This window comes from Corvus kubaryi, unplaced genomic scaffold, assembly GCF_017639235.1.
Source record: "Corvus kubaryi isolate FWS band 111438036 unplaced genomic scaffold, C.kubaryi_AGA036_p1.0 72, whole genome shotgun sequence".
Taxonomy (NCBI): Eukaryota; Metazoa; Chordata; class Aves; order Passeriformes; family Corvidae; genus Corvus; species Corvus kubaryi.
This window is the reverse complement of record NW_024582060.1, coordinates 783,397-808,290: the sequence shown is the minus strand read 5'-3', so window position 1 is coordinate 808,290 and position 24,894 is coordinate 783,397. Positions and strand designations below refer to the sequence as shown.

General features: G+C 38.0%; 1 protein-coding gene across 12 annotated transcripts in view; it reads right to left on the bottom strand.

The window, feature by feature from the left end:
* The window catches only part of ERC1 (ELKS/RAB6-interacting/CAST family member 1), a 281,550-nt gene that overhangs the window by 129,745 nt on the left and 126,911 nt on the right, over window positions 1–24,894 (bottom strand). For all 12 annotated transcript variants that reach the window (XM_042050358.1, XM_042050357.1, XM_042050360.1 and 9 more), the window contains one exon: window positions 5,166–5,301. In XM_042050358.1, coding sequence (XP_041906292.1) covers window positions 5,166–5,301 — 136 coding nt within the window. The remainder of the gene's footprint in view (window positions 1–5,165; window positions 5,302–24,894) is intronic.

Below are 24,894 nucleotides of genomic sequence, written 5' to 3'. Positions count from 1 at the left end.
GAGCCTGCGTTTGTTCATACTTGCTGCATTTTCACTAACAAAAGTCCTACATAACACTGAGAGACAGACAGTAAAACACTGATCCACATTACCTCAGAGCCACGTTTGGCTTAATTATTGAGAACATGTAACAATATTAAGCTTCATCCCATTTGGTAACTGACAAAAAGCACTCATCCTTTCAAAAAGCACTAAAACATTTCTTTACAAAGGAATTGCAAAGCGAATTGGTATCCTTTCAGTGATTGATGCCATGAGCTCTGTCCTGGATGACAGGATGAGGATGACCTAGAACTGAATGTAGCCTTAAGTGAAATTACAGCCACTTGCGTAAGTGCTAATGGCACCCGGTCAGGCCCACAGAATACTAACACCTCCAAGGCTGGGCAGCATGGAGAATTACCCAGGGACAGCGAGACCAAAACCTCTCCATGATGTAATTAATGTCTGAAAAGGACTGGGAGAGGAAGAGAGAGAAAAAGAACATTTCAACCTGAGTAATTCCCAAAGGTGCATCTGAGCTCAGTGAGCAGATACGTGTTTGACATGTCTGACTGTTCTCTGGAAAAACTCCTGCAGATGCAAGATGGCACTAAAGAATAGATTTCTGCCAGGCTGAAACGGAGTAGCTGACAGCTTCCTGGGCTGCAATATGTTGAACTGTACACTCCACTCATCTGGCAGGCAAGGCTGGAATCTGATATGGCAGTGGTCTACATGGAAGAGAATTAGCCCAGAACTCTGCACTCGAAAGTCACTTATCCCAGGAAAACACCTAACATATTTAACTAGCATAACCAATCTGCTTCAAATTTGATGATGCCTAGAAAGTTATCGAGAAGATCTTGAGCTTTAAGCTTGGAAAGGTTTACTTTAACCGTTTCTTCCGAAGTTTAGTTCTCACTGTCCAAAAGCAAGTTCAGAGATTGGTTAGGAAAGCATAATCTTGCTTTACTAATAGCCAAAAGAGAACAAAACATAATTTTCATTATGGCATAGTATTACTGTCAAGAGGTGAGATGAAAAAACTTCATCCACCCCACCTTCAAGATCCAATCATAGCACATCAAGAGGAAATTCTTCAGTAATTTAAGACCAGATGTACCGGGCTCCACTTGGGTTATCAGGTTTTTGAGTGTTGAGACTGGCTGTGTGCATACCAAACAGTTAACCAGAACAGACTATTTCAGCTGGAAGGGACCTGCAGCAACCACCCAGTCCAACCTCCTGGCCCATTCAGGGCTGGCTAAAGTTAAAGCACGTTGTTAAGGGCATTGCCCAAATGCCTCTTAAACGCTTGGCAGGCTTGGGACATTGTGGTTGATATTTAATGAATATAGAAGGTTCATTTGATGAGAAGGTACTTGCTGATCTATTTATTTCATTGAGCTTTGCCTGGATCACTGTAAAAATATTATTGATCATAAAGTTGCATATTTGTTTAGGTTAAAAGTAGAGTTCTTTCCACTGAAAGGACAGGTTTTTTTCCAATATGATAAAAGAAATACACTATCACAAGAAACAAACAGCATATACTTGCATCTACAATTCATGGATTAGGAATATACATTAAATTACCTAAATGTGGATGTGGAAAAAGAAAAAAAGAGCTAGTAAGTTTACTTGCTTTCTACAGTAGCTCATTAAAGCACTCAATTATATCTTACACATCATCTGGACATATAGTTTGTCAGCAGCAATTAGAGATTGATGGGTACCTGCTGCAACACAGATTCAACAGTACACAAATCCACACCACAGATATTCTGCAAAGTCTGGAAAAACTCCGGAAGATGCTAGAGCGATAGAATTAGAAAATATGCATACTTCCTTTCAGAAGAATTATCTGAAAGTGTCCTACTTCCTTCAGCTTGAAATATCCATTCATGAAGTTTCAGTAAACATTACCTTTCGAGGACTAAACAGCGTATCAATTATTTTTCACAATAGCCAAGCTTTAGTTACTTCAAGCAAAAATTTTCTACTCCAGCCCAACAGTTTGTTTGGTTTTTTATCCTGCTTATAGACCAGACACTAGTTAACCTCTCAGATCTCTGGAGAGCTGTGGTTTAAGGGAGCCCAGGAGGAAAAGACAAATTTGGAAAGCCATTTATCCATCTCCCTAGAATTGAGACATTATGGTTTTCATTCTTCCCTCACTCCCCAAAATACCAAATTTCCATCATCAGAGCTCTGTGAATAAATGAACATTTTGTTACTGGACTCAGGAAGAAAGAAACCACAGGCCTGTTAGGGACAGAGAGGAGAGGAGGGCACTGTGTGCTTGGGAGCGTGTTTATTTGACTGGATTGCAGACGGTCAACCGAAGAACATGCACATCATATATTTTTAAGCATTTCATAATGTCTTATTATTAATCCCAGCCAAAACCACCAAGACCAAAATTATCTGAAATTGGTGCTTGTGTGTCCTGACCCCAAAGCCAACAATGGTTGCATAAAAAAAATGTTAAAAATCTACAGTCCTCTCAGGTTTAATTTTTTTAATCTATTACAAGGCAGTGCCCTTTAAGAGTCTAGAGAGAAGACAGGTCTCCACAACTAACAAATTGAAATGTGGTCCTGGGTAAATTTTACTTCCAGGAAACCAAAATGTTGCAGTCCTTCAGAGAGAGAGGCTACAAGCAGAGGGCTCTTCTAAAGGAAGGAGCTTTTATTGAACCTGTCACTTGTCATTAAACACTCCATATTTTACCTTAGCCTGATATTTTCATTAGAGCATACAGACCTTTTTCATCTGTGAATGAAAGCATTCCCTTCAGCCTTGTGCTGAATATGGGGAAAGGCTCTCTAAAATCGAGCCCACCCAAACAGGACAATTATGTTCACAAAGGTAGGAAAAGCACTAGGGAAACTCAAATAAAATTAATACCATGATAACTTGCACATTTCAGTGTTGACTATCACATCACACTTCAATCTTAAATTATTTCAAGCATTTAGTAATGTCTGTTTTCAATGTCAGAAAAACTTGCATGTAATTATATAGAAAACAACAGACATCAGTGCAGAATAAAACACAACATAAGCAAAGTGCAAAAAAGTATGTACTGCTCTATAGAGATCTCTAGTTGGAAAACCTGAATGGAAAAAGGTGAAGACATCCCTGCTATTCATATTTTTGTATCTATGCTCTCGCAACTGCTTAAAACACTTTATAAGTAAAGAACTGGATAAGAAATTGCAAGGGCAGCTATACATCCTTAAAGAACTCTGATGTAAAGCAGCACCATTTTTTTCCACCTAATTTCTGAGCAAAAGCTGCCTCACTGATCCCATCAAATCTGTACCATCCTTGACATACCAAAAACTTAAATAGTTTAAACAGGACTTAAAAGTTTTCAGTAACTGAAATATCACTCTGTTCACTGCTATGCAGTACAAACATTTTACAGAATTTACTGTTTCTTAAAAAAAAAAAAAAAGAAAAGTGGTTTCAGTATGCAAATAGAAGCTGAGAGAAAACAAATTTCAGGCTTTTTTCAGTGTATTACGTATGTGAAGAAGATAGGAAAATGAAAAGGGAAAGAATAATTGGGGCAGGGGGGAAGGGGGAAGCCAGGAAAGGAAGCCATCCCTTTTAAAATCTGGAAGTGCTACATAAAAACAAAGATGATGGTCTGATGGAACGGTGTCATTCAATAAATCCACCATCCACGTAACTGCAAGGCAAATATCAAGTACCAGCTGTGTTTTCAAACTTGAAATACAGATTTACTCAAATGCAGATTAGAAATCTAACCAAATATTGTAGTAGTTTTAGGAATTTTTAAAGACATTTCATTAATAGCAGGAGGATTGTGTTATTTAAACTTAGCTGCCACATAACGAGAGCCTTGTGAATTGCCATAGCATTACAGCCACAAAACCTATTAGCAGACGTAGAAATCCCACATTCTCCCCTTTTATAAAGGGCTGCAGTTATGAAATCATTTTCGTACACTTGGAAGTTAACTATTTCAGTGCCCTGTACATACAGGACTGGAGTTGATGGGGAAAACCACAAAATGGTGCATCTGAGAGCATTCCACATGGACACATATTTCTGTGGTTCTTTCAGAGTTTTAGCTGAAAACATCCCCCCAGCATCCCACAGAATAAAGTAAAGAAGTATCTGTTTGAATTAAGGAGAGAATTTATCTTTACTAGTGAACTCTTAGGATGTATTCTGTGTCTTCATGGTAGATGTATTAAGATACGTGGCTGGTAAAAAGAAACAGGATTGAACCTAGGATAACAAAGGAAAACACCAAAGAAAGGCTTGCTCTTTAAAGATTTACAAAATGAAAGACTACAGGGTTGGGTACTGTTACCATGTTTATTTTCACTCACCAAAAAGAAAGTTACTTTTGTAAATTAAAGAAAACACAGTCAAAATGTCTATTATCTCCACACTTAGCATCATGGTATCTTTGCTTTGCTTCACGCCAGTAGCTTAATATTTTTATGACAGCAATTGAAAACTTACCGTTTGATAAACCTCCTGCAGCTAATCTCAACACACAGCACTCTGAGAAGTATTTTACTTGCTTTTATACCAGTGGCTTTCTTATGCCTGGGCAGATTTGAGGTGACCAGATAACTCCATGGGGCAGCAGCATGATCATTTCAGAAATAAAGCCAACTGACTAGTAAGCATACCAAGAATTCATGAGGTACAGCAAACAAGGAATGACTACACATAGAAAGCATGGTCCTGCAGTTACCCCACAACAATTCCAGCTGACTCTAAGAATACTTACTTGGTTATCTTTCATTTACTGAAGAAAAGACACCAGTGTAAGGTAAAACCAGCTGGGAAAATACACAAAACAGCTAAAGAAAAAGTCTGTTAGAAGAGCAGAGAAGAAAGAAATGTCACACCAATCTCAATACAGAATTGATACAATTATTTCAACGATGCACTTCATAACCAAGTTGGCAGTTAAAAGTATTTTTTCCTCTTATGGAAATTGAGTAAGATATGAAGGCAGTTGAGAGAGACTGCTTTCTCTGAAGTGCTGTAGGATAGATGTGTCCTTTTAAACAATCAGTAACAAATTTCTTGGGTAACAGCTATGAAAACAGATCAGGAGGTAGAGCAGAGAGCCAGGCAGATAAGCCTGCCTGATTGTCCTAATTGCATTAATTCAATTCCCAGCTTACCTGAAGCTGTTGGGAGCTGTCATTAAGGTTATCCTCTCGTCTCCTGGCCTCCTCCAGCATCTGCGCACTCTTCTTTTTCTCCACTTGCTCTTTGTGCTTCAGATTTGCTACTTTCTTATTTTGATCTTTAACTTGCCTGCAAAAAAGAAGAGCGCTCAGAGCGCGGTCCGGAGCCACTTCCCGTCAGCCCCGGCGCTGGGCAGCTGGGCCAGGGAACAGTGGAGTGCCACCCCTTCCTTTGCAGAAGGTCACCAGCACCAAACTCATCCTCAAGCATTGCCCTCAAGTGTTAATTCAGCTAAAAGGATGCTTCATTTTGCTCATTACGGTTAACATAAACGAGGAAATTTCTGAAACAAAAGCATTCATTTTTATTTGGCATAAACTATAAATCAAAAGATGCACCTGTCCTCTTCTGACTGGAGAAGAAAACTCTTCTCTGTTCACACACACACATACACGTGAACACATAAAACCACACACATCTAATAACCTTTTGCTTTGGGTAACACTGTATCTAATATGAGGAAAACAGGAGAAGCAAAACTATGACTTGAACCTAGAGGATTACCTACAAGAATTAGGCAATCTGTTTTCAGAAGTAAAACACTTCCTTTTCAACCTCAAGATCTACCTGTTTTCTTGATATTTTGAGGGATTTCCTATCCTTTCTTTTTACAGAAGCAAGACACAACAAGTAAGAACAAACTGTTTCAGAAAGCGTGCATAATTTCCTTTTCACTTGCATCTATGGACTATTTTTGATGATCCTGGCAGCTACCACTGCCTGCAGAGAAGGGTTTGGCCTTTCAGGGCATTAAGACACATGGAGTATTGAATCTAATTACAGACTCTTTAATCTCAGCCTCCTGACCACAGAGAGCTTGAGTCTAAACTTTTAGTCCAATCAAAACAAAACAGGCTAGCTTTGCTTCCTCAGCCCTTTTCTCCATAATTATATCTGGAATTTGGATTTTGGAATAAAAGACAGATTCTTTGGTTGCAAGATTTCCCCAAAACATCATGCAAGTAGTAGAGACGGCTCTTCAATTTACTGTTTAGACAACAGAATGATATACCAGCTTCAGATCTGGTATGTTATCCACACAGACAGGGAAGAATGTCTCTTCTGTATTTCAGAAACACTTTTACAACAGATCACAAACAACCCTTCTTTAATATTTTCTTCAGAACTCATAACAAAAGCATGATCAAGAACATATCTCTTTGTGATATATTTATGTTGAAATTATGTGGCATATGACCAGTCAGTGTTTTGAGTTCCTCCAAAAATACGCAGGCTCAGCTCTGAGCTCTGCCTTTTCCAATGTAAGCCAACCAAGGCTGGGAAAATTGCGAAGACAGCGAATTTTCCTTGGTGCTAAAACAAACTATTAGGGTGAAAAAGTGCTGATGGCCTCTGGAGACCAATAAAGAAGGAAAGTCCTTTTCTGATGATGTTAAAAAATTATTGGCATACTTAACTACCCTGTCCAAGAGTTACAGCTGATTTGAGTCAGGATGCTTTTCAAACACAACCAGTATAATTGTTGAGTTATTCTAACCCAGTGCTGCACACTGGCAGTGGGCGCACTGCCCAGTTTGAAAGCAGACTTGCTCAGTAATTAAACAACTTATTGGAAATATTATGTTGGCACCAACTCAGCTTGTACGATACATGGTTCTATCTGTCCAATAAAATAAACACAGAAAGTACAGCTAAGTCAAGGCAGAAAATGAAAATATGTCAGCCCAACACATTCAATTCCATATGAGAATTTTTACTCAGATTTTAAATCAAAATTAGAGGAATTAAGTATTTTTTTATAAACTTGCAAAGCTAGATTCACATATTGGGAAACTGATCTTTATTGCTATAACGTACTAGTTGGATAAGGACAACAATGTTAATAAAGCCACAACCCTCATCAAAATATGTCAGAAATAGGTAATCTCCTGCATGGTCCAAAATGTTTTCAAACAAAATATGCAGTTCCAATAAAAGGAGTAATTATAAGGATATGGGCTATTGACAACCCCCTTCTCATGTCTGAACCAAAATAAATTACATTCTAATATATTAGGTAGATGTTTTGAGACAAAGAGAAGCTTTACTGAAGTTAAAAGATGGAAGTCTGGAAATTACCTAGTGCTTGTAATACTGAGATCAATCTGCAAGACACAACTATCCCTCCATATCCTTGATGTCAAAAAGGAACAAAAGTTGGGCCATAAACCTTTGAAATGATATAGTTATCTTTGGCATTAACTACAATTTCCCCAACTGTTTAATTCTGTAAAACTGAGGTCACACGAAACTCCAAATCTATAAAACCAAAAAGACTTGGAGTCATTTGATACATAAAAACACATCTCATCTCAATGTCTGTGGTACCAAATGAAAATTCTCACTTTTACACAACCACATGCAGATAATCATGTAAAAGGTTCAGCATATACAACTCCACAGACCTTTAATGTTTGCACCATGAAAGTTCTGTGAAACTCTGAAGACGTCATACTGTGGTTCAGTAAAGAATGCTCTTCCTTCTCTGCCAGATAACTTTCAGTTTTCAAAGCCAGTCAGAGAATCATCTTTTATAGATGCAAATAATCTTTAAAAATATTTAAATACATACTCATATTTTTAATATCAAGAGACCTCAAAAGCTTGCTTAATATTCACTGCTCAGTAGTAAGACATTCACTGCTCAGTAAGACATTCACTCACAGTTCTGTTGCTATTTTAAACACTGCAATACTACTGATGATTGTCACAGAACAACTTCATCTTCACACCACCACTGCACAATGTGTGCAGAATTGGCCCACATACTCGACTGGAACAATAAAATAAAATACAGTAAGTATGTGTCTTAAGTGAGCATGCTGCAACTGAAACATTTTATGAGGAGACAGTCAAGAGGAAAAGTTTTCATAATATATCTGCACGAGGAAGCTAATTAGGAAGGAAGAAACAGAAAGAAAGAAACAAAGCTCTGCAACTCCCTCCCTCCCTCCTCAGCTTCATTTTGTAAGCTTAATGTTCTTAAAACTGTCTTGAATGCAACTGCACATATATAGAGCATATATCCCTATCAAAGGGGCACTAAAGTTTTAAAGAAATCCTTAATCTCTAAGAGAATTTTTACTGAAACTGAAAAAACCTCCACAAGATTAAAGATGGTAAAAAAAGAATGAATTATGGACAATGATGGCAAAAGCTTAGAGGTTTATGAATGTTTTCTAGAAAGCACTACTGTTTGCACATATAGCAACTGACCAAATACCAATTTGCAACGTGCATGTGGGATTCTCACCATAAAATAAAGAGCTAATGAACTTCTGAGAGATACAGTGCATTAAACATTACCATAAGCACACATTCCTACACAAACATCTTTGCAAGACGGAACTACAAAGAGAGAAAGAATTCTGGTGATACTAAAAAAAGCTGGAGAGCCAGTTCACGTTCAGTGAGATAAAGCTTTAAATAAGAGACCAACTGGAACCAGCAGAAACAACAAAACTAACAAAAGAAAAAGTACCTCATCCCAGAAGATGTTTATTCTCACCGTCACCTCGAATCAAATAATAAAAAATGTTATAGTCATATATAAAAGAAGAAAAATCTAATGAGAATGTTTATGTTGAATTACAGTGAAAAATCCCACTTATTTTGGAAATAACAATTTCTTTTGCACTTTTAATAGCAATTTTAAGATAACCATCTTTTTTTGAGGCCCAGCTCCTAAAATATTTTGCCCTCAAAAGTGAAAATTCTCTTCCATTATTTCAAATTTTTCTCCATTTCACGGTATGTCACATCAAGTACTGTTACAGTGGAATATATTAGATAAAAGGAAGTAGAATCAAATTCAGGCTTCGAATTTAAAAATATAAACCCCAAAGTCTTTCAACTAAAGACAGGCCAAGATTTTCAGAATTAATCATTTCACATCCTTTGATTTTGGGTGCCCAATTTAAGCCATGTGCCTGATGAAAAAATCCCCTAAGATTTCCTAATCAGGAGACCGAAACCTGAAATATCTATGGCTTTACTCTTTCTTTAAGGAAACAAAGCTGCATCACTTTAAAAAAGCCAGACCTTTCCACTTCTCTGTGAAATTGTTGAATTTCCAGTGCTGAAATATAGCCCAACATCATGGGGAGACTAAAGTCAAACAATCACAATAAGCAATAAAAAATTCCAAACTAGAAGATTTCACATTTTAGAATTATTTCAAAACAGGAAGACAAATAGAAACAATAGAAGACCAGTGGACCATCAGGCATTCCTGAAAAGTGGCAAGGCACTTTGCTACCCATCAGTCTTTGGGAAGATTTTTCCTCCCTCAGGAGACCAACTGCTACATAGGCCCTTTTATTTATTAAGGCTTTTATGAATTTTTTTTTTGGTACTAATGTCAATACTTTTTTCATTTTGACACTAATCTCATTATCTGTTACTGTAATGCACATCAGCATACATACAGCTGCTAATTCTCTCCTCGTATGGATTTTCATGCTACACACTAATGTAATGCAAGCTATTATCTGCATCTCGTTATCTTTTCTGACATAACTTCAGATGTTATTCTTGTAAAATAGAAGCTGCTAAAATGTTAACTGAAAATATGAATAAGTTAATGTGAATTTTGATGATATATTTTAACGTACTTTTCCTTCACATCTACGTGGCTAACACACAACAGTGTTTTTAGAATAATCCGGGTTAAGTAAACATTTAGAATGCTTTTGAACCACCACAAAAGCTTCCCTGCAATATAAAGTACACACACATGCTGTATTTCACACAATGAATCACACACTAGGAACAAACATGCAGATCTTGTACACTGCTATAGAAACAGCCTGCTTTACTCATCTGACTTAGGCACTCAGAAATATTTCCTGTGTGTCTGTCAGCCATGTCAGAAGGATTGCTGAGCTCGAGCCTTCATTGCTGTAGCATTACCACCACCCACAGGACACTCCACTGTTGCTGCAGCTACTAATCCTGATGGACAGATGAACTTCTGATGTGTTAAAGAACACTTTGCTTCTCAACATGAGTTAAACTGATAAAATAGTCAACATGACTGAAAAAACCTGCATGGAAAACTGGACGCAACGAACTAATATGTTGCTTAGTTTGGAATTGCCAATGTACCTTGTGTTATGAAATACTAGATTCTACAATGTATAGTATAGAATTATAGAATATTTCAAGTTGGCAGGGACCCATTAGGATCATCGAGTCCAACTCCCTGCTTGTTGCAGGACTACCTAAAACTAAACCATATGACTGAGAGCATTGTCCAGACACGCCTTCAACTCTGTCAGGCTTGGAGCTGTGACCACTTCTCTGTTCCAGTGCCCTCATGGGGAGGAGCCTGTTCCTAATGTCCAATCTGAAATTGCTCTGATGCAACTTCATTCCTTTTCCTCACGTCCTATCACTGGTCCCCAGAGATAGATCAGCACCTACCCTCCACTGCCCTCCTTGAGGATGGTGCTATCATTGCCTAAGATATCCAAGCGTTTTGTAGTCCTGAGAGACACAGAGAAGTGTCCAACTTAGGACATTTACCCCAAAATTTCCTTTGTCACTTCTTTATTTTTAAGGTCTGCACCCACAAAATATTTTAGCTGGCCATATCCTTAACCATAACATCTGAATTTAAAAGATCATGAAGACAGTAACATAGCTGTGTTGTCTGGGGTTTTTTGTTTTGTTTGGGGTTTTTTTGTAGTTTTGGTACACAAAGAAAATTATTTACATCTGTGGCACATAGCAGAAGGAAAGCGAGGAAAACGTCTTCCCAAAAATGCTACTTTGTTTTAAAAATAAGAAAAAAGCCTGTTCTGAAAGGTTTTGATTTGGCTTTTAGTTGCTCAAAACTCACTTCACCTTAGTTAGGGTTAGTCACCACATCATGGAGAATAATGGCAGTGTTTGGAAAGCTCAACTGCTTAACCTAAAGAAAAAGAAAGTGATGATAGGAAGATAAATAAGCAATGAAGGAAACAGGACTGACCACATCACACAGCCCCATCACCACAGCCGGGTGTGTGATTGACAGTCAAAGGAAAGTTGCCAAAGGTTGAACAGAGTTCTTCATCTAATGCATTCAAAAATTAGGATCAGGGGAATTACACACTGCTGAAGATCTACACAGAATTTAGTATGACTGGGTCAGGGTTTTTTTTAAGAACTGGAAGTGTTATCTGGGCCTTTTCCTTTGCTTTGTTTGGCTGTATGTAGCAGTTCCAGCTTCTCAACTGGTTTGTCACTGCCCTTCAACATGATAACAAGATCAAAAATGGTGCATTAAATTCCTAACTAAAAGAAACAATAATTGCACTATGCTTCACAAACTTGGTTTAATATTACCACCTCTGTTGCACATTGCATCCAAGCTAAAAGACAAATCACCACACTTAAACCGTTCTTGTTCAACTGCACAGCACTCAACTACCTCTTGTGCCTGTGAACGCCTCCCAAAACCTCTCATCATTTTGTTACACTGTTCCTTGCTGTTCTGCACCACTTATATGACAAGGTAAGGAATGCCAATGAAAATATTAACAGATCCTGAAAATTTAACTGCTGCTGCATGCGAGTCAAATCGTCCCATGGTGGCTTTAAGAGATGGGGGGTGGACTTCATTTCCTGAGGCTAGGAAACTTTGATTTCTAAAAACAAAGCGTGTGTTCAGGTCAGCACTGGAGGAGGCAAAGGATGAAGGCTGTGGGAAACTAGCTTGCCCCAAATTTTAGGAACAGGAGCCCAAGAGTGTCTGAATCAAGAGGTGTTAAAGTCAAGACTTCAAGCGGATCACTCTTTCTTCAGTGGTAACAATTATTTGCATGATATCAATGCACATTTCCTGATGCAATCAGCCCATCAGCTAACACACCTCTCCCTGTAGCTAAAACAACACTAAGGTGTTCTTCCAGAAACAGCTGATGGGAAGATAAGAGATAGGGGAGCACACACCATATGAATCTAGAAACTCAATGTAATAAAAAAATGCTATCCAAACCCTCCTATAATTTAGAAACACCTCAGAACAGAAACACATCACCTGACTCATTAGCAACAGATTAAATTTACTGGTGGCACAAGTTATTAATGCTACATGGAATGTTTCATGAGGGAATAAAAAAACCAACACCAGAAATAACCAGGGTGCTCTCCAGTCACGAGACAGTAGCCCAGCTACATACAGTGGCGAAGTCAAATGCTGCTGTCTTGGTATTCTCAAAAAAAAAAGCAAGTAAAGAAAAATTTCCTCAACCAACTGGCTAAAATTGAGGGATTATAAGCAGAGGTTAAACAAAGTGTCTTTGTTTTAGTGCAACAAGTCCACATCAAATTAAGCAAACTACAGGTTTGCTTTCAGACAGGGCCAAGTACAAGAAGACACTCTAAACACTTCTGGTAAACATCTATAGCACCTCATGTTTTCATTAATCTCTTATTACAGTTTTGTAGATAAAATCCTTTTCATCTATTCGTCTAGCTAATGTGCAGCTAAATAAAAGACTAATAAAATTAATGTGCAGCTTCCCAACTACTTAAATTCTCAGCACCTATTCCTAGGAAGCAAGTTCTGTGATGAAAATAATGAATACATTACCATAATTTCATAACTGGTGTAAAATTTTAAATCAGACTTCAGAGATTAAATATCAAATTAATTATATGTCAGGTTTGATAACTGTTTTTGAAAGCTGACAGCAATTGAACTAGAAAAGAAACCTTTAACCTTAAAGCCTTTCAACTTTTAGTTTTTATTGTCACTAGGAACATTAAAAATACAAACTTCAGGTGAACTCTGAAATAAGCCTGTAACATAGTGGTATGGGTGTTCCTTTGTTAAGAAAAATAGTAATACTTTAAGGCCCTTAATTAAAGGATTCAGTAGTTCAACAAATAAGTTTGTTCTGTTGTATTTTTTTTCCTGCTTTTGTTAATTGAGCAAACAGATGCAAAGCCAAAAATGACATTTATAAAATGGCTGATTAGGCTTTGGTGTGGATTCCTTCCCCCTGCAACATGCTGGGTTAGTTGAATTTGGCCCTAACAGTGTGGGAAGAAGTCCCAAAGGTGCTGTTCTCTTTACCTTTAACTCCAGCTCACAAACCAACTGCCCTGTGAACAGATCACACACAGCCAGCCACTCTCTGCTCAAGAGACCTGCACCATTTGGCTGAAAAAAGCGTTTTCTAAACAGCAATAAAATCTTCCTTATGAATGGCATTTTACTGCGGTTTCAGAGGGTATTTTTGTGATATAAGAAAACACGTCTTTTTTAACTGCAGTCCCACTAGCCAGAAGAGAAAACAATCACAATAGAGCAGTTGTTTTCGTTCAGACGGGCAAGCAATCTTTTAATTCCTTCTAGAACAATACGTGATACAAACAATAATTAAAACAAAAATCAAATGTAAAAATTAGCCATTGAAACCAAACAAAAAATTAAATATAATGTAAGGAGAAGAAAATTCTAAAAGCAAAGCATTTAAGAGCCATGCTAGAGTAGCTTGAAACATCTATCCATATGTAAACAAGCTATGAAAAGTCCTTTCTAAAAATTTGAAGGAATTTGGGATAACAGTTGAACATTATTATTCTGTCACCTTGATAACCATATGTTAAAGAATCAAGATATGTCTCACACATTTAAGCTGACAATTACTGAAAATCCAGTCTTCAGCAAGAAGTATTAAACCAAGCAGTTGCCAAGGACAAAGACCAAAGCACAATGGATGTAGTAACTCAGTGGAAGAGGATTTCTGATAAGAAGATATACATGCACAAGAACATTCAGAGTCTTGCTCTTAGGGAAAGATGTAAGGAAGTGATGCTATCAGGACCATTCTGAAATAATGTAAACCTGTCCATTTGAGGGCCAAAAACCGGATGACTTTACGTCACTGAGATGCCCAAATAAAAATCTGATATAATTTATCTTATCTACTTAAAACCAAAATTGTTTTCAAGACGAATTTTTCTAAAAGATTCTCTACACAGATGTGAACTGAAAAGTGTTTACTCTGTTAGCTGCAAGGAAGTTGCAGGAAATCTGATCCAAAGCTGGCCATTCCCAGAGACTATATTGGGAAAAGTACCCAAAAGGATGGGGTTGATTGCAAAGCCCTGTTATCACACTCATCAAACTGTGATGTGTGCTACAGCATCTCCATTACCATGAGAATGAATCTGAGATGGGAGGGACACGGCTCTATTTTGGAATCCACTGGTGAGACCAATTTCTGGTAGCGAATGCAGACCACAAAGACTCTCAGAACGGCATGTCTGGCATATTTCTTTCGGGTGCTTAGCAAACATTTATTAAGAGATATCTCCTCTTCTGAAATACATTCTGAATCACTGCCTGTGACAGCCCACATCGGGTTTGTACGAAGAGTGCCTACTGAGATGATTAGTTACAGACTTTTGACTGCCTGGCAAATGGGGGACAGCAGCATTATTTGTAATAAATATCCCACACACAGGGCTGCACAGACTGTCTGAACAGTGCAGATGGTTTAGTCCCTCCTCCTCTGATACAGCTGTAACACTGTATTTTCAGTCTGGCACACAGGAGAACACAGCCAGGAATATTCTGCCAGTTAAGTGAATACCACTGGGGTTCTGGAGAACTCAGTGAGTGTTGAAAAGCAACGTTTATGAGTCTCTCTTCACTGGAGGTTTCTCTAACAGCCCTGGTAAGCCATGGACAAGGTTACTGCCTTATGCATTTGAGGAGGGATTTCTACCATTCCACAGCATGTGGATCTGATACAGAACAAGTATGTCCATGAGTATTATGAATACATACTTTAATTTTTAAGATGTTATGAAGGAACACATCGGAAAAAAACCCTCCAGTGACAAGATGCCCCATGTGTCAGATATCTGAAATATACTCTCACTGATAGCCTCAGAGATCATAAGCTTGGCTAATTAAATTAGCTCTAGTTTGGAATGTGTACTCAGAAAGATAAATTCTTTATCTAGGCAGTTACACTACTCCATTGAACTACTTTTTATTTGGTGACCTTGAGGCAAATGAGGCAAAATTAAGATTTTGATTGAGCTGATCTCCCTATCAGGGCCACTGCCTTGATGCAGGATGTCACTGAGACATTTTCTGCCTCCCTTCAGTGAACTGATTTTCCAAGTAATTGAGGAACACTCCCTAATCAGGAAATATCAGCAAACAACAGCCTTTGCTGTCAAGGAGAATATTACCAACACAAATAGAATATATTTTCTATAAAAAATCTATCTTTTTATATGAAGGCATACATTGGAGGTTGAAAGACATAAACAGTGTTGAAAATCTAAGTCATATTAATGAGGCTATGGTCAAAACAAGATACAGAAAGACAACAGGAGCTTTCCAGTCCGGTCCTACTTAGAAATAAAATTTCTCTACCTCTAATTCAAGAAACAACTATTCCAAGATGCAGAAGAAAACACACAACATAATCCTTCCTCTGTGGAATTTTCAAGAAATCAAATGAAATCCCTCTGAAGGTGGTGTTGGGTTTCTTCTTATTGATTGCTTTCTGCTTGTACACACTGGTGTAAAGAAATTAACAGTGTAAAGACCCTTTAAACTAATTTAAAAATTTTAAAGCCATGCAGCTTTAAATCAAACTCACCATGGCTCAAAATTAGAATTTCCTCACAGATATTGGCTAACTAGTAAGAGGTATTTATATCTATTTAAAAAAATGATAAAGAGAGAAAAATGGACATGGGGAAGATTATACCCATCATGAAAAAGAACTAGGAATTCATACCTGCTCCTGAAATTGGGAATAGTATGTGTTTACCCCTTCTATTTAACTTTAGAATAATCTTCCAAATGTTTGGCTTTTGTTCACAGTATAGGGTTTTTGCCCAAGTTACAATAATGTCTGAAGTCTGAAGCCCTTAAAAATAGAGAGCAGACTCCTTCAGCTGTATTTCAGCTGTCATTTGTTCATGTGATCCAAGCATATTAAGAAAGAACATGGAAATAAGTAGTCAAAGGAAACAAACTGTCAGAAACCGTAAGCCATGCCCCCACTCTCTGAGCACACATCTGCATATTCCATATTTAAATGGGAAACCTGTGCTGAAAGCAGGAGATACAAGAAAGGGAAGTAGGCATGCCATGAACTAAGGAGAGAAAACATACAGCTATTTGCATTTCTCTAATAACCTTTGTATAATGCCACTGCATGGTGCCTACAAAAGCTCTCCCTGTTGCTTATGCTGTGGGGAACAGTCCCCTTAATTGGGACATATGATCATGAAATATTTCCTTTAAGAAGAAATGGCATTAAATGTTGCAGTTCTATATAAGTGTTCTACTCCAAATACAACAGGAAAATCCATTATTTTCACATTCGAAGTCAGTGGCCACTTTTGCAGTATAAAGTGTCATTTTGCAGTATCCTAATAAAGTTTTTACTATCAACTTCATTTAATGCTTTCTCCCATTTTTCTGCCATACAGGGCAGCCTTAAAGTAAATGATAAAAAGAAAAAAATTGAGCAAGAGGAGCAAGTGCTACAAGAAAAGACAATTCACAAAGATTTGAGGCATCAATCCTTTAAAATATGCTGACATCCTCAATAGTGAAAATGTGTTTGCTCTTATGTATTTTACATATATTGCTAGGAGTTAGTAATTTAAAAACCCATTTCTAAGCTGTTTATTACTAAGTGAAATTGCTAACATATTCTGCTGATTGATTTACAGAAGTGAAAAATTACACACTGAAAAGTGAATGTGTATATCTATCTAGTTTTAAGATTTTAAGTTAAGAACATTAATAAATTTGGTACAATTACCTGAGAATTCAGGGGCATCCTGCAAAATCAAGAAACCTACCATCAGGAAACTCAGAATACACTTGTTTTAAAACACTGCAGACTAATGGAACTAAAGTGAAAATAAATTCAGACTATTACAGAGTCAGGCAAGCTTAGGAAAAGATCCAAGGATGAACACATTGTTGGTGCTCCTGAAAGAATGCATGTTCAAAGGTACAGCACACCCACTGAAGTAAGGTAAGAGTCCTTATCCTTACAGATACTGGTAGGGTAAGGTTGCATTAGGTCACCTCTCTTTTAGTTCCAAGCATGTGGGACTTCTTTAAACATGGCATGAGCAACTCAGGACCCTAAAAAACTTAGGGCTGAGCAATACAGGAGAGGAGGAACTAGTAGGAAAGGAGCCTCACTTTTCTGTTGGGTTGGCACCTTTTGCTTTTGTTGTCACGGCTGGCCCTGAGCAGTCCATCTTGGCAACTGCTACTTGCTGGCAGCTGTAATTTCTAGGATGAAACTAAGCTCTTGTGCATTCACAGGGAGCATTTTGCAACTCGAGTTTGCAATTCTTGCTCATTTTTGGTTTTGTATAAAAAGAATTACATTACTTGTAATGGTAAGGTTCATTCCAAAATGCTTTAAGGAAGGATGCTGGAACTGAGTAATTCCAACCCCACCGCCACCCCAAAACTACCAACATGCTTGATCCCAATTTCTATCAAATCTGTTCAGTCTTGTAAATAGATACATAGGAATGTTCCCTGTAAAAGCACTTCACATTGAACTGAGTATGCTGGTCACTAAAGGGATAGCAGGCACTTTACCCCATGGAGATCGGAGTTAATTACTCAGCCATGAACAGAAAGTGACAAGTGGAAACATTTTGTTCTCTAAGGAAGTAAAAATACCCCATTTCTTTTAATTAAGAAGAATAGCCTATCTGCTGGATGAGCAGAAATTAAGTAAATTACTGAGAGCTTGATTAAATCTGTCTGAATTGCCTGGGGTACTTCAAGAAGACTATCTAGAAAAGCAGACATATACCAGTGTGAAAGGGCCCTCTATTGTTCACAGATGAAGAACATGTTATGCAGAAGAAGGGAATACTTGAAAACACCACCCTGAAAGAACAATGAAATGGAAGAGAGCCATAGAAGAGAAAGGGGGGAAAAAAGAGTTCCTAATTTAATTATAGCCTAAAAATGTTAAGCATGTTTTTATATCTTGCAATATCTCTAATAATCTACTTGGGATTTCATGGATAAGAAATTTTGTTTTCATTTTACAGTAAAGTGATTAAGAATGATTTCAAATTAATCGACTGATAGCTGTTCACTGAATCTATAAACTGTATGACTGTAATAAATATCTATGCTTATCTAAGGTATTTTTCATCCAAAAGATGAGGAATTATTTGCAGAGATGATGCATAGGCCTGTTAGGGAAGCTGGTTTCACAGGAATGAGGACAGCAAATATTAGCTAAGTGGCCAGTGAAGTAATGCTCTCAACTGATCAGTAAAGTAGTGAAAGGCACATCTGAATCACGATCGAATGCCCTCATCTGAGGCACACCTTGTGTGCAGGTCAGAAATGGAACTTGAACTTCACAAGTAACACAAGAACAAAAGGTTCCAGTTCAGGCACTGGCGCAGACTCAACACATGAAGAGTAACTTCCCGGCCAGCTGAAAATCTCACAGCAGAAAAATGCTGTCTCAACAAGTGAGCTGAGAAGAAAATGCAGGGTCAACCATGCTCTATTTTATTTGCCCAGAGCCTGAGCAAGATAAAGGATGTGACAAAAAGGGATGTGAAAACTGCAAATGGAAAATGGTTCTTTCAGCCCCAATGATGAGACATAAGAGCAAACCTGGTAACTACGGAGGTGAAACAGTGAATTCCCTCCCTGTCAGATTAAAGGTCACTGTCCCAGTCTAAGCTCTCACCAGCAAGAAAACCTTACCGAGAACATACAAAGAATTTGTGAAACAGCATTTCCAATTTTATCTTCTCTGATTCTATTAACAGCAATAAAGTTTGAGAGTATCTGTGTTTAGGGATGGGGAAGAAGGCGAGAGCAGTATTAGAAATCATGAAAGAAAAATGTCTGAGTAAACTACTAGACAAAGCTACTAATACCACTCTGACCTATATCACAGTGATACTGTATTCCAGAAAGCAGAAATTCTTTTCAAAATTGTTTAAAAACTGAGAACACATATAGAAATTTGTAAGAAGTAGAAGTGCAATGGACCCCGCTTCCCCCCTTCCCCCCGCAATTTTTCTTCTTTCTTTTCTTACAGCTGTACAGTGCTATGAAATAACAAGACCATTTTTGTTCACCCTGTTTTATCAGGTCACTATTACATAAAAATTCTTACCAAAACCACACAAAAATTGTAGATCTTGTCCAAGAATACATACTAACTTACCATAGAAAGTCGGAATAATGGAGTAATTCTGTTTGGAGGGATGCCTGAGGATCACCCGGTTCAATGCCTTGCTCAAAACAAGGCCAAGTTAGAGCAGGTTGCTCCTAGCTTTGTTCAGATGAGTTTTGATTACCTTCAGTGTTGAGGGCTCCTCAGCCTCTCTGGGCAAGGTATCAGTACCCAACTGATCACTGTTTTTCTGTCAATTATCTCAATGGGAGTTATATTGAACAAGCAGCAATTTTTGTCTGTTGCCTCTCAACCTTTTACCGAACATGTGTGAGAAGAGTCTGACTCTGTCTTCTCTAGAAATTTTGGAGGTGTATTTTGTGTCATCATCCGCACCACTAAAAAGACATTGAACACTGCTGATTCTCCTCTGAGCCAGTCATCTCATCACTGAAGGCAATCAGGTTGGTCAGGCATGATTTGTCCCTGTAAATCCAATACTGGCTGTTCCTTATCACCTTCTTTTCCTTCAGGTTCTTGGAGGTGACTTTGAGGAAAAGTTACCTCAAAAAGCTTCCCAACACATGAAGTTACACTGACTGGCCTGCAAGTCCCCAGATCCTCCTTCTCATCCCTCCTGAAGATGGGCGTGATGTTTGGCAGTCAAAGGGAACCTTCCCTGACAGGCAAAGCTTTTGAAGATGATAGAAAGAGTCCTTGCTTTGACATCAGCTGGCTCCCTCAGCAACCTTGTGTTTATCTGAGCCGATTCCATCAACCTGCATATTTCTAATTTGTTTAAATGACCTGCAGCTTGCTCTAACAATCCTGGGGTAATGCATCACTCCTGCACACTTTACATTATGTTCAGGGATCTGAAAGGAGTCCTTGAGAGTAAAAGAGCAGGAACTGAGCTGATCCTTTTCAGCAACTTTTTAAGAAGTCCTGCCCGACTGCATTCTCTGTAACTACTGTACTGTTGCTGAGTCCAAGGCTGTTAAAGCTTGTGGTGCTGTCACTTATGGAACTGTTTGCACCAAGACTATTTTACCATAGATATACACATTCACTGCCTGGCTTTTAGAATTTTAACAGAAATAAAAATCTAGCCACTTGGGGGGATAAAATTTTGCACAGAAACTGGCCATTAAAGAGGAAGAATAATCTTCAGATTTTATTCCTTTGACTAAATGTGATGTGACACATATGGGTTAGTCAAAATGTTTAATGTTGCATGAAGTTTGAGTGATCATTCCATTTAATCTTCTGACGATGACATGCTATGTAATTTGTTAACTTTGGGATATAGGACGATAGAGATGCATCTTAAAATGTCTTCTAAAAATAACTTTGTCTTTTGATGTTTCAAATAATATGGTAAAACGCCCACCTTTTTGTTATATCTGAAAAAATTGTGAAGGATTTCTCTCTCAGAGCATTTGACTCAAACCTCTTCAAAATTCACAGCATACTGTGACACACAAAAATTCTCCCTAGTGCCATGTCACTTGTCTTTCTAATGCTACCTCAGTTCAAAATCCCACTGGAAACCTGCATACTTTGTGACTATATGTGCTGAAAACAAAGGAGTAACACAAAGAGAAAAACGATTCATTGTTTCACATAGTTAAATTAATTTCAGCAGGTAGTAGGAAATGAATCAGATCATATGAGACTGCAGCAAAGTGAGAATTCTGAGATGATGTACAGCTGTGAATAATTTTGCTTAATTAAGATGTAATTAAATGAGGCAAGAAAAGAGGACTTTTGAAAGAAAAGGTACAGATCCCACTTGGAACAGGGAAAGCTCTGATAATCACTATACCTAAAGCAAATTTGAAAGGCTATGCCAGTGACTTGTTTTAACAAAAACCACAGTTCTATTTTGTGACCTTATCACCACCCAACCCTCATAACCAGGCCTGATGCCTTCATTTCTTCCTTTTCCCACTACCATCTCTAAGACGCCTCAATTCTCCTCACTCACAAGGATCAGACAGTTCTTAAAAGAAGAGTACTTTATAGTGTAAATAATTCCACAAAGCCATTTTTGTTCTAAGTAGAATTACAGGAAACATATATTTAATAGAAAACAACTACTACAGATTGCTATTTTTTGGAGACAGCCAAGGAAATTTAAATGGAAACTTCTTTGAAGACAATGTTTCTGTCTCTGCTAAGCTAAAACCACTGCTGACTCAACACACTTGAAATTTTTTTCACTTCCTGACATGGTTAATGACCAACATTGTGGCAGAGTGAAGACCTGGAGTCTTCTGAAGGTATGAAACTGAAGAGCCAGCCACATTTCCAGCGACATTTCTCCTGACCGCGCTGGCACTTTGTCAGTCCTCAGATCCACGGCTTCCTGGAGGTGCAGCACATGAGTCAGTGTGCAAAGGTATTTCCAGCACAGTGAAAAGCCCACAGGTACCACAGACTACATGCCTGTCACTCAAGTACTCTGCTGTTTTGTTTTGGGTTTTTTTAAAAGAATTATTGAATAGCACTCTGAGTTTCCTGTACTTGCTGAACTTTTTAAGCAATATTATCTGCTATTTTCTTACAGAAGGATGACATTTTAAACATTTCTTCGGTGGTTAGACATGTTCTGTTTAATATATATTTAGGACTCTGGAAAAAGGACTGAAATAATCCCCTCAGAGTTAGTATTTTGTTTTTACTTTGATTTTATAAGGCTACACTTGAGTTGCTACGCTGACATTTAATTTTACATGGACACTCTTAGCAGACTTTTATCTGGATTCATGCCAACAGCCTGTACTCATCTAATCACCAAGCCGCTTTGCTTGTGGAAATAAGGTTTACAGTATTTCATTATTACTTCCTAGAGCATCAAATTCTCTTTGGTATAGCAAAAAATCCAGAAAACTTTCTTTTAAGAACTGGATTACTTGCTTTAAAATATGACAGACAGTACAATTAATTATGTGATCTAAACTAACAGAAAATCTGACAGTAGAAAGCAGAACACTGGAAGACAAGCCTCCTGTGGGATAGCTCCTGTCCAGTTAAGCTGCTTGTTACCTAGTTTGAGGCTGGAAATCTGACTTTTACTTTATCAATATAGCTCATTCTTCCCTTGAAAAACATGCAGTTGCTCATTAGAGCACTTGATGTCAGTCTTTTTATCTTTATCTCGACTTTCGTGACACATATTCAGAAGAACAGCTTAGAAGAACTGGACCATATGATTTTACAGTATTTTTTCTAATTTTTTTCACTGATTCAGGTAATGACATCAGTATAGTGTTATTTGGCTTGCTACTCTTGAACTCAGCCAGCATTGGGGAGTTCTTTATGTGAAGCTGTCATCAGCAGAGACGCTTAGCAAAAAAAACTTCTTATGGAAAACTGCTTTAATCCCCATGCTTTCCAAGACAATTTTATTTACTATGAATCAGCATGACATCCACTCTAGATCCTTAAGACTTCTGAGCAGTAAGTCCATGTCACACCAGCAACAGTGATGCAGATTACACGGTTCTATTCTGATTCACTGAGTTTGTCAACAGGAGAGAGACGACGAAAGCTTAATGGACAGATCAGAGAATTCAGAGGTATTGCACTGATTACTGTAAGCAAAGCTGTTCTTGATGGGAACAGAAATAATTCAGAGTATTTCTTCCTCTTAGAAGACAGACATACCTAACACATTTTTTACATATTCAGTTCTTTTCCATGAGACACATTTGCTTTGGTGTCTGAAAAATTTGCTTTACATCATTCAGAGAAAAATAAAGTTATGCCTCCCATAGTAGCTTCCAAGGTAGAATGTAACTTCACAGAACAACTATTTCTTCATATGTTGCAGTCAATGGTAATTAGGCAAAATCTGAAATGCTTAGGAAAGAAACTAGTGTACTTCAACCACTGTAATTTTCCTGTTTTCCCTGAAGAGAATCTTATTATTTTGTTTCTGGCCAGCAGAGATTTTGTAGTTCCAAGAGCAGTCATTCCACCTATTTCCTTACGCTCTTGATTTATTTTAACAAATAAATGAAAACCTCAGCAACTAACCATAATAATTTTAAAAACTGATAAAAATAATACCAAAAAAAAAATCAATAAACCAACTAAGAAACTATGAGGACAGAATGGACAATCTCTTTAACATCTTAGCAGAAAACTCTTCCAAGTTCCTAATCCTAACACCTCGAATCACAGCCATATCTTCCCTAGCCAAATTTTAAAATATGCTCTAAATGTGAGAAATAAAAGTTATGGTTACATTGCTTGTGAAAAGAGAAATTACAGGTCTTAGAAAGCCAGGTCTTAGAAAGACCAGAACCAAACAGCACCCTAAAACTGTTTCCCCTCTTATCATTAATTCCAGCATAGGCACAGGTATTGATAAAACCCTACAGTCATATGGATCAAAGTCGAAACACCTTTGACAGCTGGATTCCATAACATCTAGGACTTTATCAGGCAAAGCACACCAAGTTCCACTCATGGTGGCAACAGGCAAATACAGACTGCCCCACAGAGTCCTGCTCATGCAGCAAAAGACAGTGTGGTTATTTCAGAGGAGAATGCTCACAGGGCAGAAAAAGCTTCCAGGCAGTTGTGTTTTTTGGGACCTGAAGGGGGTCATTCAAGGCCAGATCTCCTCTCCCCAGTAATTACAAGTACGCCAGTAAGACACACTGAATGCGGAAGGTACTGATGGATGACAACAACATGATGAACTTCCAACCTTTTTCCAGTTTGTGGGAGGAAGAAAAACACGCACCCAGGGCCGCAAGTGCAATGCCTGTGCCAAACCAAGGTCACGACGCTGACACAATTTAAAGGCGTCAGCAGCATCGCAGCACCGGGGGATTCCAGTCACCACCACATTTTTCAGTGCTAATCATGAACAGCAAAGTCGGATGTTGGTTGATAACTCAGAATTTTAGTCTTTAAGTAGTGGCTTTCTGGGCAAAGACTGCCTGAAACAATTATGATCATTCCTTCTCCAGGAGTCACAGATGCTTTCTACCAAACAGACTTTATCAGCAAAGACTAAAATCCAACATAGTTTCAGAGCTTTCAAAGGCAAATGGGAGTCATTAGATAATGTACTCTTACTTGTATTATTTAGGCCATAGATGTTTACTCTGAGCTGCTCTACTGAAATCCCAAAACCTATGGTTAGCAACTGCTTTTAAAATATGAAAACAGAAAAATGAGCCATGGCTGAAAGACTCAAAACATACTGTCTCTTGGTAGGCTTTCTTCAGTGGTTTATCACTTTGTGTTTTCAACAAATTCATCCTCCTCCTAATTCACTTATATTTAACCCTCAGTCCTCAGTTCTTTCTGACAGCACAGCACATTCAAACTGCACCAGAAGTAGTTCTGCGACATCACTGTAAGGTTTCAGGCACAGATGCAATGATAAAGATCCAGCAGTTAAAGTTTGTATGACTAGTATTTCAAAGGAACTACTTTTGCACTCCACAGCATGTGTATGTATTAGGGAACATGGCTAATGCCAATC